Below are 13,832 nucleotides of genomic sequence, written 5' to 3'. Positions count from 1 at the left end.
CAAAAAAGACAAAGACCCCCCCCCCCCCCCCCCAAAAAAACAAACAAACAAAAAAACTATCTATAAAGACATTAATCTGCTTCATTATATGGTTTATTGGAACATGATTATCTACCATGGCACCCATCCCCTGTTTTCCCTGGACCCCCATGACTTCCTTGAATGCTCTGTGGACTTATTCCTCCCTTGGAACTGGACTCTAGAATTCACCTTCCTGCCCACTCAGGAGATTGCCTCCCTACCTTTACCTCTTTCCTCCTGAAAGGTAGTTTCAATGTCACAGTACCAACCAGCTCTTGTAAATACAGGTTTGAACTCTGGTTGCTGTTCTGTATGTGGGTCATCCACTCTGAGCTCTTATGGCACTATGTATATTTCTCATCATCTTAACTATAACCCCAACACCAAAAACTTGGGATGCTGTGAAAAGTAAATAAAGTGTTCAAAATCTCATAAATCCATGTTTCATTCACAATAGAACATATCAAATGTATAACTGAGACATTTTTCTACTTCAACAACACCAGTAATATAATGTGAAGGCAGTGGTTACACATGTAGCTCCACCCTTCAGGTACTGGAGACACCTTCTGGTAAGTTTCCAGGGTCAATATGCAGTATAAATATGTGTGATACCACCTGAAATGAAACATCTGAGACACATAAAGGAGTTTTCATTTCCTTTAATTTCAACAAACCTTCAGAATGGCTGACGGTAACTCGGAGGATGGTCATCACAGAGAAAGCCACTGAGGAAATTCAGAAGATCTGTATGAGGTGAACTTCAGTCTAACTTCATTCTTCACAACCTCCACACACAAAGTCTTGCTTACATTCAGTGTGGATTTATATCATATTTTATTTGATTCAAATACAGGTCCGGTCCGTTGTAGAGGCAAAACAATTAAGAAATATCAGGAGTTTGTTGCTGTTCAATACAGGAACCAGATTGTGGCTGGAACAAGTATGCCATCAAGGTAAATATCCTATTAGGTCATTATGCATGTTTTCATCATCATTAAAAGAAGGAAAGCTGTTTTTATAGACATATTGTAGTTCCTCTGGACTCTGTGTGACTTGTTAAAATAATTCTGACATTCTCAGTGTTCAACGCACAACATTTCATCTCTTGCCTGCAGGTTCATGTTGGAGGACCCAAATACCTTCACCTTAACATCTTGAAAGCCTTCCATGTAACGGAGGAGAGATTCAGCTGATTAAGGGTGAGGAAAACCAGAGCAAAGATGACCCCATTGTACCTTTCTGATCTGATTCAGCTGCTCACTGTAACCAAGCTGCTGTTCAAAAAGCATACACTGTTCTGATAACAAATAATTGAATGCAGTGACATTTCTTTAAAAATGTATGTTATAGACAGTATATCATTTAAATTTGCAATTATGATAAACATCAGTGGACAAAAGTGAATGAACAATGTTGTAAAAGAATAATAAAGTATAAACTTTGTCACTGATGGCTTGAGTTGTGAATTCATATTTCTTGCAGATCACGTGATATCATTTGCGAACACACAATAAGAAGTGTGGAGAGGGTCTTTATTCAGAGTCTCACTGACATACACTAAATTTCATAGGTCACGTGTTTTTCTTTACAGAAGCATCAAACAGCTGTGACTGTACTGAATCTCACTGAAAAGCTAAACTGACAAATCAGACTGTATTTAGATTTGACTGTGTGACAGACTGTAATGTGAAGAATAACTTTGATTAATTCAGTCTCCTTTATGTAGCTCGAGTTACAACAGTCACCTCAAGGTGCTTGAAAAACTGCAGGGAACAAGTGTTACAGCAATTAGCTGTTCCACCTTAAGTTGCGGGCGACTCAACGCGAAGGGTTCCGATCCCATGCGCGGACTAACCCGACCGGCAACGTACTCAGCACACGCCACTTGAATATAAGGAATAAGCCGTAGGCATGCATTCAGTTCACAAGAGTACAATTTTAATATATAGATATATGTCCACACAATTACCACAAAGCTTTATTTAAATAAAAATGAAAATAACTACCGTATTTTTCAGACTATACGTCGCTCCGGAGCATAGGTCGCACCAGGCCAGAAAATGCATAATAAGAAGAAAAAAACATATATAGGTCGCACTGGACTATAAGTCGCACTTTTTTTTGGGGGGGTGGGGGGGGGGGGTTGATAGAATCCGAGACCCAGAGCAGAAATTCCATCTTGAACGGCAATTTAAAATAATAATGGATTAAAGAACAGGACGAACACGGTTACGCCTACGTTATGCTAACGTAGCACATTCAGCTACATGACGCACAACGAACACGTGTTCAGTATGTTAACGTAACATTAAGTTATTCAGATAACCATAGCATAAAGAACATACTAACAAGTTAACCAAACCATCAATCCATTGAATTCTTCATCCTCGGTGTCACTTCTAAACAATTCCGCACACTCCGTAGACGAAGCGCCGCTTCCTCTTCTGTGTCGCGTTAGTCAGACTCGTCGTCAGCTGCAGTTCCAATTATTCCAGCCTTTCTGAATCCCAACAGGATGGTTTGTCACTGAAGCCCATGTTTTCTTGATCCATCCAATGACTTCCAGGAAAGTTGGGTGGCGCATTCTCCCAGTTGCCGTTAAGCTGTGCTCTCCATCCATCATCCACTGCGCCCACAGGTTACGCAAGACTGCCTTAAAGCTGCAGTTCACGGAGATGTCAAGTGGCTGGAGTATTTGGTTCATGTGTTATAAATGTCACATATACGTCGCTCCGGAGTATAGGTCGCACCCCCAGCCAAACTATGAAAAAAGTGCGACTTATACTCCGGAAAATACGGTATCTTTCCATGAACTTTTTTTAGTTGCCGTTCCCACCAAGCGTAGAGCTTCGATTGTTGCCCTTATATAACACCGCCAATTCTCTTCTCTCTCTCTCTGATATTTACTACAGTTGATCAGTACATGTTCAACAGTTTCTGGTGTACTGCAGTAAGGGCCTGTTGGGTGTTTGGATCCTGTACAGATGTCTTCCAGTGTCAGTTGAGTCCCCAGATTCCTGCCAAATACATGTAGTCCTCATTTGAGTGTTATGGATATTCTTGACCTCTGGTTTGCTTAACAGTACTTCTGTATTGATTCCTGTAATTTGAATACATTCGTTGCCAACAAGTCCACTTTGTTGTTCCCTTCAATCCCCACATATGCAGGAACCCAAAGGAACCACACCTCTACACCTCTATTATGGAAGTCCAAAAGCATGTGAAAAATGTGATAAATAATATCCTGCCTGCATGATGATTTCCCAGATATAATAGTTGAGAGTGCTGATAAGCTATCAGAAGCTATGATGAAACTGTAACTTTATTTTCCTTCACCCAGTGTAGTGCAAGTTTTATTCCCATTAGTTCCACTGTGTACACTGAAAAATGTTCTGTTCTCGTCTTCATTGCTACTTCATACTGTGGGATGTAAAAGGAAGCCCGTGCGCCCAGTGTCAGTGTCCTTTGAGCCATCTGTAAATATGAATATTTTGCCTTGGCGTTGATCTATATATTCCTGTACCATCATACTTTTTGATTTCCCTCTCAACCGCCCCTGCAGACGTGTATCAACTGATGGCGTAACAAATCTCCAGGGAGGAATGGCTGACAGAGCCACAGTTGGACTTATTCTTAAACGTGTCAGACCTGCAGTTTGTTCCCTTGCATTTTCTACCCAGTCAAAACTGTGATAATTGGCTTGGTGATGTTCTCACCATTCCTGTAAAACTCTCTTTGCAGGATCAGTTTGATTATGGCTTTGTATGCACACCCAGTAAGTTAGCAGTAATTTAACCCTCCTCATTCTCAGAGGCATTTCTCCCATTTCCACCTGCATTGCAGAAACTGGTGATGTTTTGAATGCCCTGCTGCAGATTCGGAGGGCCTGTGCTTGCTCAACATCAAGTTTTTCTAAAATGAGTTTCTACTTCAGACATTTAAGCAATGCTTCCATAATCTAGCCTTGATCTCACAAGTAAATGTTTAGCAGAGTCGTCCTGCTTGAAGAGAACAGAATGCCTTTATTTGTCATGAATACAGAATATCAGTGAGATTGGAGGGCCACTCCTGTTCAGTGCCACGCTGTAGAAAGTACACACTTTCTAAAAATATAAAATAAAATAAATAGAATGTATAAAAAATATACATTATAAAAAATTAAATAAATAGATAAGTATATACATATAAACATGAAGATGGGTGAGTATTGCACTTTGGTGAATGAATATTGAATACTGCAAACCATAGGGGTGATAGATATTGTTCAGTATGAATAATATATTGCACAGAGATGTGGGTATTGCACAGTTAGAGTGGGGGAGTGTGTGAGTTCAGGGTGGTTTTTCCTTGGCAAAGTAACTTTTCTTGAGTCTGTTTGTTCTGGCTTTGATGCACCTGTAGCTCCTGCCAGAGGGCAGCAGGTCAAACAGTTCAAAACCAGGGTGTGAGCTGTCCTTGATGATGTTTTTGGCTCTGCTGATGCAGTGGGAGGTGTAGATGTCCATCAGGGAGGGGAGAGGGCAGCCAGCGATTCTTTGTGCTGTCTTGACTACCCTCTGAAGCCTCCCCCTGACTGTCTCAGTGCAGCTGTTGTACCATACTGTGCTCCAGTACATCAGCAGGCCCTCAATGGATGAGCGGTAGAAGGTCAGCAGCAGGTTTGAGTCCAAGTTGTTCTTCCTGAGGACCCTCAGGAAGTGAAGTTGCTGCTGAGCCTTCTTGATAACAGCTGTGATGTTATCTGTCCAGAGAGATCTGCAGAGATGAGGACACCAAGAAACCTGAAGGTGTGGACCCTCTCCACATGCTTGCCGTTGATGTAGAGTGGGACTGGGTCAGTCCTGTGCTTCCTGAAGTCGATGATGATTTCTTTGGTTTTCATGATGTTTGCTGTCAGGCTGTTCTCTGAACATCAGGCTGTCAACTTCAGGAGCTCCTCTCTGTAGGCTGCCTCATCTCTCCTTGAGATGAGTTTGAACACTGTGGTGTCATCAGCAAATTTGACAATGAGGTTGTTTTTGTGGGCCAGACTGTAGTCACAGGTGTAGAGGCAGTACAGAGGGCTCAGCACACAGCCCTGTGGGGAGCCCAGTGCTCAGTGTACGGGCGGAGGAGAGAAGGGGGCCAAGTCTCACAGTCTGGGGTCAGTTGGTTAAAAAGTCTTTTATCCAGGAACACGTTAGAGGTGGGAGGCCTAGGGTGTGCAGTTTGGTGGTAAGAATGTTTGGGGTGATTGTGTTGAAGGCTGAGCTGGAATCCACAAAGAGCATGCAAGCGTAGCTCTGCTGCTGCTCCAAGTGGCTCAGCACAGAGTGGAGAGCTACAGTGATGGAGTCCTCTGTGGATCTGTTTGCACGATATGCAAACTGATGGGTGTTAAAAGTGGGGGGGAAATGGTCCTTGATGTGCTGGAGAACCAGTCTCTCAAAGCACTTCATGATTACCGGTGTGAGAGCAACAGGGTGGTAATCATTTAGGCTGGTGACGGCCTAAATGATTACCACCCTGCGGCCCTCACACCGGGCTCCCCATTCTTGTCCTGACAGGTAACACAACACACTGATCTTTTTACACTTATCTCTAACTTTATCAGTATGCTCACACTATGTTAGCTTCTCATCAAACATCATTCCTAAGAACCTAACCACCTGAACTTGTTCAAGTATCAGTACATATAACTTCACATGGGTACTTCCTTATGACGTTTTTCAAAACGTCATAAGGAAGTACCCATGAAGTTATATGTACTGATACTTGTTCAAGTATCAGTACATATAACTTCATGGGTACTTCCTTATGACGTTTTGAAAAACAGATGACTTGAGATCTTTCAATGGATAGCTTACATCCACAGTTGTTTGCCCATTCCTCAACTGTCCTTATTGCAATTTGCATTTTGTTTTTGTGGCATTCTAGATTTTAGCCCCTTATTCAAAGTGCCTCATCATCAGCCTAAAGCGATTTCCCTATGTTTTATTCAACCTGCTCAAAACTATCATTAATCATTATGTTAAATAATATACGACTGTACACACTACCTTGTGGGGTACCATTAACTATGTGTCGAATTGAAAACTCTGCACCTACCTTTATTTCTATTGCCCTACCAAACAGAAAGTCTAATACCCAGTTGTATACTTTACCATTCACTCCCAGTTCTCTGAGTTTTATGAGGACCTGAATGAATACATCTATCACTATTTCCTTATTACTTTGAGCTTTCCTGATTCCAAACACAACACACTATCCATTGTCCCCCCTTCCTTTACAAAATCCACTCTGATACCCAGAGAAGAGACCTTTACGCTCTAAAAAATGGGTGAGTCTTGCTGTGATCATCCACTCCATGGTCTTCCCTAACTGTGACGTCAATGCAATGGGCCTATAGCTCGATGGATTTGATGGGTCTTACCTGGCTTCACTATTGGTATTATAACTGCCTGTTTCCAGATTGATAGGATTGTGCCTTTGCCCCATATAATATTAAACAATTCTAATATAACTCCAAGTGTACTATCCTTCATATGGGCTAACATGCTGTAACAAACACCATCCTGTCCTGGTGAAGTCTGTTGAGCATTTAAAATGGCTTATCTTAGTTCAAATAAAGAGAAGGGTAGGTCAAGGTCTCCTGCCTGCCCTGATGTTTTTTTCTACAATCTCTGGGTTTTTAGCAAGGATCTCATCTCTGCACTGTTTAGCTACAGTATCGCAGACAAAATATTAGAACTGTGAACCTTTATAAACGTCTTCACCAAAAGTTCAGCCTTTCCTTTATCATCTGTGGCAGTCATATCACTAGTGCACAACACCGGTATTTCAACTCTACTCTTCACGCCATTCATCTTCCTAATCACTCTCCATACCTCTGATAAAATGTTTCTCTCCCAATTTTAGAGCAATATTTCATCCAGTACATGCATTTTGCTGATCTGATTGTTTTCTGAACCAGAGGGGAAAACCCTGCCTACAAGGGGTGGCAAGTAAACCCAAGTTCCACCCCTGGAATGGGGTATGCAAACAGGGTAATGATGTATCAAAAGAATACAGGCCCAAGGCACCTGTCAACATTTTCTGAGAAAGAAAAAATAATAATTTTCTGGCAGTAATTTCATGGTTCAGGCTTTACAGGGTTCACGCATTAAAAACGTTAAACTGTTGAAACATAATATTGTTTTATAATTGAAAAAAAAAAAATCAGTGATCATTAAAGCAATGCCAAGTCTGTTTTTTCACCAAACTTCACTTTTAGACAAACCTGACAATGACACCATCACTCCAAAGAACGGGGCAGTATTTGGAGATCCCGTAAGAGTGTTGTAACTGCTACAGAGAATGAACAATGTTTCTATCAGGCTCAGCCAACCTCAACTGAGTAAAGAAAGGTTTACATAAAAATATTTTCAAGGCTTTTATACATCAGTGAAGAAATGAAAATAAGTAGCAAAATAAGTAATACATCTTTTCAGCAAACAATAACAGCATATTTCTTAATGTCGTTCAATAGTTGACTAATAACTTTAAATGCGGGAGTTCAAGAAAAAACAACTGCTACATGTAAATCTGTCCTACATTAGACCTTAAACGTAACTAACAGCTAGAGCAAGAACAGAAGGAAGAAAACTAATTAAAATGGGAGTGAACATTTTCCTTTAGCCTTCATGTAGTGGAGCCAACTTTCAGGCTTATTGCATTGCAGGTTGGTTCCGCAACATAAATACGCTCATATTTGATCACAGAGATTTTCTAGAGAAGCCCACTGAAATTTTATTTACACAGGTTGGTTGTTTGAGCCGATGTTCCCACAGCAACACCCTGCTTCACTCAGTTACACCTATAATGACTCATCCAAATGTGTACATTTGGAAATTCACCATAAAAAACAAAAACAGAAACATTTCCTCATTCTTTAGTCTAATTTCTTTGAATAAAGGTGTTTCACAGTGAGTGAATGATAAGGACCGTGTTTATTATGTTTCCCTGAAAGTTTAATTGCACTCTCCTGTTCTTTGGAAGTGTCAAAGCTCCCACGCCTTCCTTCCATTTGCGCATTCACCATAAAAAACTAAAAGGAACATTTCCTCTTTCTTCAGGCAAACTTATTTGAATACAAATAAAAGTGTTTGTTTAAAAACACAACTGTTTGCAACATTTGAAGCTTTTTAGATGCAAGAAACTGAATAATAATGCTCGTCCTCTCCCTTTAGCAAAATCTCTTGTATGAAATGTAAAAAAAAAAATAATACACATAACGGATAACTACAGCACCAAACAGTAAAGGCCTCAAACTTTGTACAGCATGTTCTGCATTTAAGGGACACCTGACATCTGACAGGCAGAGGGTGAGGGTATCTCGAGGAGGACAAGAACAGTAATTTGAAGAATACTTAGCAGTGTTTTTATTTTTACTGGCTGTGTGCATCACATGTCTGGTTGAGAGGATTTGTGTTCATACTTTTCAGAAAAGGGTGAAAGATTTCAAGTATCTTGTCATTTGTGGAAAAAAACAAACTAAGTCATGGTGTGATTATAAATATTTTAAAAAAACTGCAGGTGAATGCATTTGCTTGTTTTATTTATCATGCTGGTATTTTAGAAAAAATAATCTATTTTAGTGTTTTAAAAGGGGGAAGACTCAGCTTTCATTACACCAACAAAGCCAGCAAGAGGCCGCTACATCCATTAAACACCCTTTTGTGATAAGGTGGGGACATCCAGTGGAAATGAAATGAACTGCATCAAAATGTGAGGCTGAAAGGAATGCTGGTGTTTGTATGATCACCCTGCTGATGGGAGGCTGTGACAGACCGCTGCATTGCTTGGATTTATTCTGTTGGCAAACATAGTGATCAATCAATAACACCTATTGATAGAATGTGTCATACCTGACAACAGGATCAATCATACTTCCTCACTGAAATAAAAGGTTTAGTCCTTCCGTTGTTGAAAGAATTTGACTAGAATTTTGGTAACTAGCAAATCAATACAGGAGCATTCAAGAGTAAACTGCCAGTGTTTGTGAATACAGCTCCTGTTGTTAAGCAAATATAAAAGATCATGCTTACCAAACTCGACAACTTCAATTCAATTCAATTCAATTTTATTTATATAGCGCCAAATCACAGCAAACTGTCGCCTCAAGGCGCTTTGTATTGTGGGTAAAGACCCTACAATAATAACTTATTTTGGTGGATTGATGGTCTCTTATAAGGTACACTTGAGGCTGATGGAAGGGTCATTCTTTTTGCTGGTGATTGACACTGAATCAAATTACTGGACAAGCAGATTTTTGACCTCATGAGGTTATATGGAAAGTTAAGCAATGATCAAAGTTCTTACATCTCCTCCTGAGGGATGAACTGATGAAGGCGTGTACAAAATGTCACAGTAATCCATCCAGGAGCTGCTGATTTGTGGACCCACAAACCAATTTGCTTTTGTTTTGCCATGAACATAAAAAGGATCTGAAGACAGTTCATGTTAAACTGTAACCTCTGGATTCAATGCATGAGAAAAAAAAAAAAACACTACAAAGGTCTCACAAATGATTCCAAACACAGATAACCATTTGACTCTCTTATTAAAAAAAAAAAAAAAAACAAACAAACAAAAAAAAAATTGTACAATAATTGTCTTGAAAGAAACACACAGGCGACTGTTTTACAATGGTGGTAATTCAATACAATAATGAGAATGGAATACATTTGTGTGTTGGAGAAGAGGTCAGAGTGGTCTGGATGGTGAACAGCCTGCAGTCAGGACTCAGCAGCAGGTCACAGTTTCAGCTCCAGCCTGGATTTAAACCTCGAGTGAAAGAGCTCCTTTCGTGTGGCGGAACTTCATTTCACCTTCGGAGGCGTGTAGTGGATTCTACATCTTTCATTGAAAACCTGAACCGAGGAAACAGCAGAAATTAACACAATAAGTCCAGCTCATTTATGTGTGACTATAGAATGACTCACTGATGAGGACAGCGAGCACACTGTACCTTCAGACTTCTGTCATTGACAACTTCCTCTACGTTCAGCTCTGACTGCATTAACTTTAACTGTGGGCAAAAACAAAAAGAAAAAATTACTTTTCTTATAACTGCAGAAACACAGAATCCTACAGCTCCCATAATGCAACTCAATTTGTTTTGCTCCCGTGAAAAGCATTTAAGATAAACTTCATTTATAAGCCTAGTGGAGTGCTCTTTATATGCTGGGTGTTCCACAAATAAAAATCCACTTGTCCTCATTTTTTAAAAATTTGTCAAGAAAATTGCTTTGTGGGTGTTAAACAAAAATACTAAAATAAAATCTGAACAGCTCAATTTCTTGGGGTGCATGGAGTCTTGTTTTAAAGACAGGACTTACTTTGGTTTGCTCCTTTCTGAGCTGTTTGATTAGTGCCAGGTTTTCACTGTCTTTTACTCTTTGTTCACGCAGCTGTCCCACCACCTCCGATGTTTGAGCTATACAAGCCTTGATAGCTTTGTCTCTGCTCAGATGGGCCTCCATCATCTGTGAGAAAACAATAAGATGTATGTGTACACACACGACATTACTATTCCTGCATGCCTTCACAGCTTTAGTCCCAGCTTTCATGCCTGTTCATAGTCTTATAACTCCTGCGGTGAAGACTTTGGAGAAAAACAGTAAAAAGTATTTAGGGTATTAAGCTCATTCAATCACAGCACTTCCAAGCTAGGCATCCAAGATTAGCATCAGCAGTTCAATAGGTGACCACATGTGTAATACGATCTCAATCTGTCTTCCTGAATTTTGGCACTGAACACTGGCCAGAAAAGTGTTTTATGCAAAACTTTATGCTGCAACACTGTGTGATCATTGACGTTTATGGATACAAAGTGTCAGTTCCTAAAATTGGGAAACTATCATAAGTGGTGCATGAATTCTGAAGTTTTGTGAAGTCACAGTAACCTTTGACTTACTATCAGCACATTCACAGCAGATGTGACTGCAGGCCTTGCTGGAGGTTTCTTCCTGTTAAAATTGAGTTTTTCCCTTGCCACTGTCACCAAGAACTTGCTCACAGGGGATCATGTGACTGTTGGGACTTTCTCTTTAATATCGCAGGGTCTTTACCTTGAGGTTTCTAACTGAATTCTAATCAGTTCAGTTCAATCAATCAGTTCCCTGACTCTGGATGAATGTTTTTTTTTTTATGTTTTTAAATTTGTTTCTGTGGAATAAAAAGTTTTAAGTAATTAGGTCATGTATCAGTTTTGTCCTGATAGTCACACTCACAGATTCATAGAGCTGTTTGCAGGTTTGTGTTGCATCCACTTTGCCTGAGAAGGAGACTGTGGGCACAGTGGTGTTCAGGGCATGGACAATGCGGTCGTCTATAGTGCGCATCACCTTCAGTACCTCCTGAAATGTCACACAGAAAAGAACACAATGACAGTCAGCAGCTTCACTTCAACTAAAACTGTCAAGAGCATTGACTTTATCAAAGAGCTCTCGAAACTGTAAAAAACATTTGAAATGCATTAGTAAAATGATAGGCTGTCCCTTTGTCTCATTGAGGTGGTCAGAGATTGAAATCCGATACAACTGGACCCCACCCAAAAGAGGTGGTTCAAAGTAAGTTGCTTCCCCAAGTAAATAAGTTTATGTGTCCAACAGCATTGTTTACAGCAGAGGGTACGATGGAAGGCAAGATTAACACAGCTCATTTAGCAGCTGACATTACTTTGAGCTGACATTTCAAGTGGCATATGAACTTCTTTATCCTACTTCTGTGAGAGAAAAAATGCTTGATGCAGAGAATTACACCAGTATCAAATTTTGTTGAAGAATAGAGGTAAAGAATTTATGTATTATTCTGAGCTCAGAATACTGTGTCTCCACCTTTCCTTATGGTCATTTACTATAGGGACAACACAGTGTAAGTAGTGCAGTCACTGTCACGGGACCAATTTGCCTTGGGAGACACTATCAGGAGGCAAAAGCCCCTAGACAACATAACCCCTAGGATTACTGGGACACACAATCCCCTTGACCTTGATAAGATGGTGATTTGGGTGAGGGTAGGCAGTGCAGCTCTGGAGGAAAGAAAAAAGAAAAAGGGGGTGGGGTGTCTGATGCTAGGGTAACCAGTGGCTTCTTCTTTCGTTCTCTGACTGTTGAATAACGATGATCGGACCACCAACGTGTTTTGGAGGGAATCTCTGTTTATTTGTTGACAAGTAGTACTAAAACAACACATTCCGGTGATCGATCAATCACTCTTAGCCCCGCTCCTGCCGAATGCCACAGGAAAAGGGGTGTAATATATTGAATACAGCAATCACTGACACAGAACATAGCTGGCAAAGTTGTAATAAAACACACAAACCAAACACACATTACTGTCTATTACTGTTGGTTTATGATTACTAAACTAAACCGGCCGAATGCCACAGGACAAGGGGTAGGGTGGAGCGTGAACCTCCTCCTTATAAAGGTGCAGTGTGTGGCTGCAGTGGGGTGGGGTGTGAGGTGTGTGTGTGTGTGTGTGTGTGTGTGTGTGGGGGGGGGGGGGGGGGGGGGTGAGTGTGTGGGTGTTGCTGTTGGGGGAGATGTCTGAATGTGAGTAACTGCAGGGTGATGAGGTGTGTGAGGTTTGTGTGTGGGGCTGTGGGGGGGGTGATGGCTTTGACAGCTCTGGGGAAGAAACTGTTCCTCAGTCTGTTGGTGGTAGTCCGTATGCTCCTGTACCGCTTTCCTGATGGAAGTGGTACAGAAGACAATAACAAAAGAAAGGTTCCGCACACCAACCGGAGTTATCCAACATGTCAGGTAAACTAAATGAACAAATACATTTTGTGGTATTGGCATTGTTACACTAGACTGGAGCTACTCTGCTGCTACTGGCCAGCCCAGGAAAAACCAAAAAAACAAACAAACAGCTGTCCTTCTTATGAAAAGTTACCATCAGAAGAGTGCGTACTTTCAGTGAGGGAGTAAGAGGGAGCTAAAATGCCTGTTTCTAGCGAATGAATTGAGGAGCTGCATAAATCCCCTGTATAGGATAAGTAAATATATACTTTTTCACTCAAACAAAGTGACTCCAATAGAGTCCTAAAATGAAAATGTAAATCTGTAAATGAATATATTAAACACACCCAGACCATCTAGAAATAAAACTCTATACCAGCTTAGTGAGGATGAAGACCCTGTAAGTAATGAGGACTCTTCCACCACACAAACCACATGCTCCAAGCTCAGTGTGCTGATCCGGTGTGCCTCCTTGAACCCGTGCTAGGCTTTACGAACCAGGAGGGTCACGGATTCATCGGATCTCATGAAAAATAAACAGCGCAGCAAGTGCACTGCGGGGGAGGCAGTGATTTGACTGGTCGTCTGTTTGTGATTAGTCTGCATAGAACCATTAATCGGTCGTTAATATTACCTGAAACATTGAATAGTCCTCACAGTTTAAAGTGCCATCGGGCGCCGCCATAGTGGACTCTACGGGTCCTTCCCCAGGATCAACTGTGGAGGAGAGTGTTCAAGACAGTGCCTGAACGGAAATGCTTAAATAACATTTAATTGTTTTATTTGTTTACCCCCCCCCCCCCCCCCCCCCCCCCCCCCCCCACACACACACACACACACACACGCGCGCGCATTAATTCACAAATTAACACCTCCCTCTCGTATAAGCTTAAACTGTATGTACTAAAATAAAAAATAAAGCTACAGTCAATTACATAATTAGTTCCCCTCCCCTTAAATCCTTAAATCTCACCAACCCTGTTTTTGATTAATATAATTAAACCACAACCTATGGAGGCTGCCGAAATGACATAATACGGG

At 40.9% G+C, this 13,832-nt stretch overlaps 1 protein-coding gene across 1 annotated transcript; it reads right to left on the bottom strand.

The window, feature by feature from the left end:
• Window positions 1-8,738: 8,738 nt before the first annotated feature.
• On the bottom strand, window positions 8,739-13,525 carry mix23 (mitochondrial matrix import factor 23). Its single transcript, XM_030757288.1, has 5 exons — window positions 13,426-13,525; window positions 11,277-11,402; window positions 10,383-10,529; window positions 10,013-10,072; window positions 8,739-9,914 (listed from the first exon to the last, which is right to left on the bottom strand). The coding sequence occupies exons 1-5, from the start codon at window positions 13,474-13,476 to the stop codon at window positions 9,864-9,866; spliced, it is 435 nt and encodes a 144-aa protein (XP_030613148.1). The 5' UTR covers window positions 13,477-13,525; the 3' UTR covers window positions 8,739-9,863.
• Between the last annotated feature and the right edge of the window lie 307 nt (window positions 13,526-13,832).

This window comes from Archocentrus centrarchus, chromosome 20, assembly GCF_007364275.1.
Source record: "Archocentrus centrarchus isolate MPI-CPG fArcCen1 chromosome 20, fArcCen1, whole genome shotgun sequence".
Taxonomy (NCBI): Eukaryota; Metazoa; Chordata; class Actinopteri; order Cichliformes; family Cichlidae; genus Archocentrus; species Archocentrus centrarchus.
The sequence above is the reverse complement of the archived record's forward strand: the minus strand, read 5'-3'. Positions and strand labels throughout refer to the sequence as shown.

Bases quoted from the DNA above. Each gene is read 5' to 3' on its own strand.
- mix23 (XM_030757288.1), bottom strand. From the start codon at position 13,476: ATGGCGGCGCCCGATGGCACTTTAAACTGTGAGGACTATTCAATGTTT. The intron at 11,403-13,425 runs GTAATATTAACG...GTGACATTTCAG, and splicing joins AGGACTATTCAATGTTTCAG to GAGGTACTGAAGGTGATGCG. The intron at 10,073-10,382 runs GTAAGTCCTGTC...TTTTGCCCACAG, and splicing joins TCAGAAAGGAGCAAACCAAA to TTAAAGTTAATGCAGTCAGA.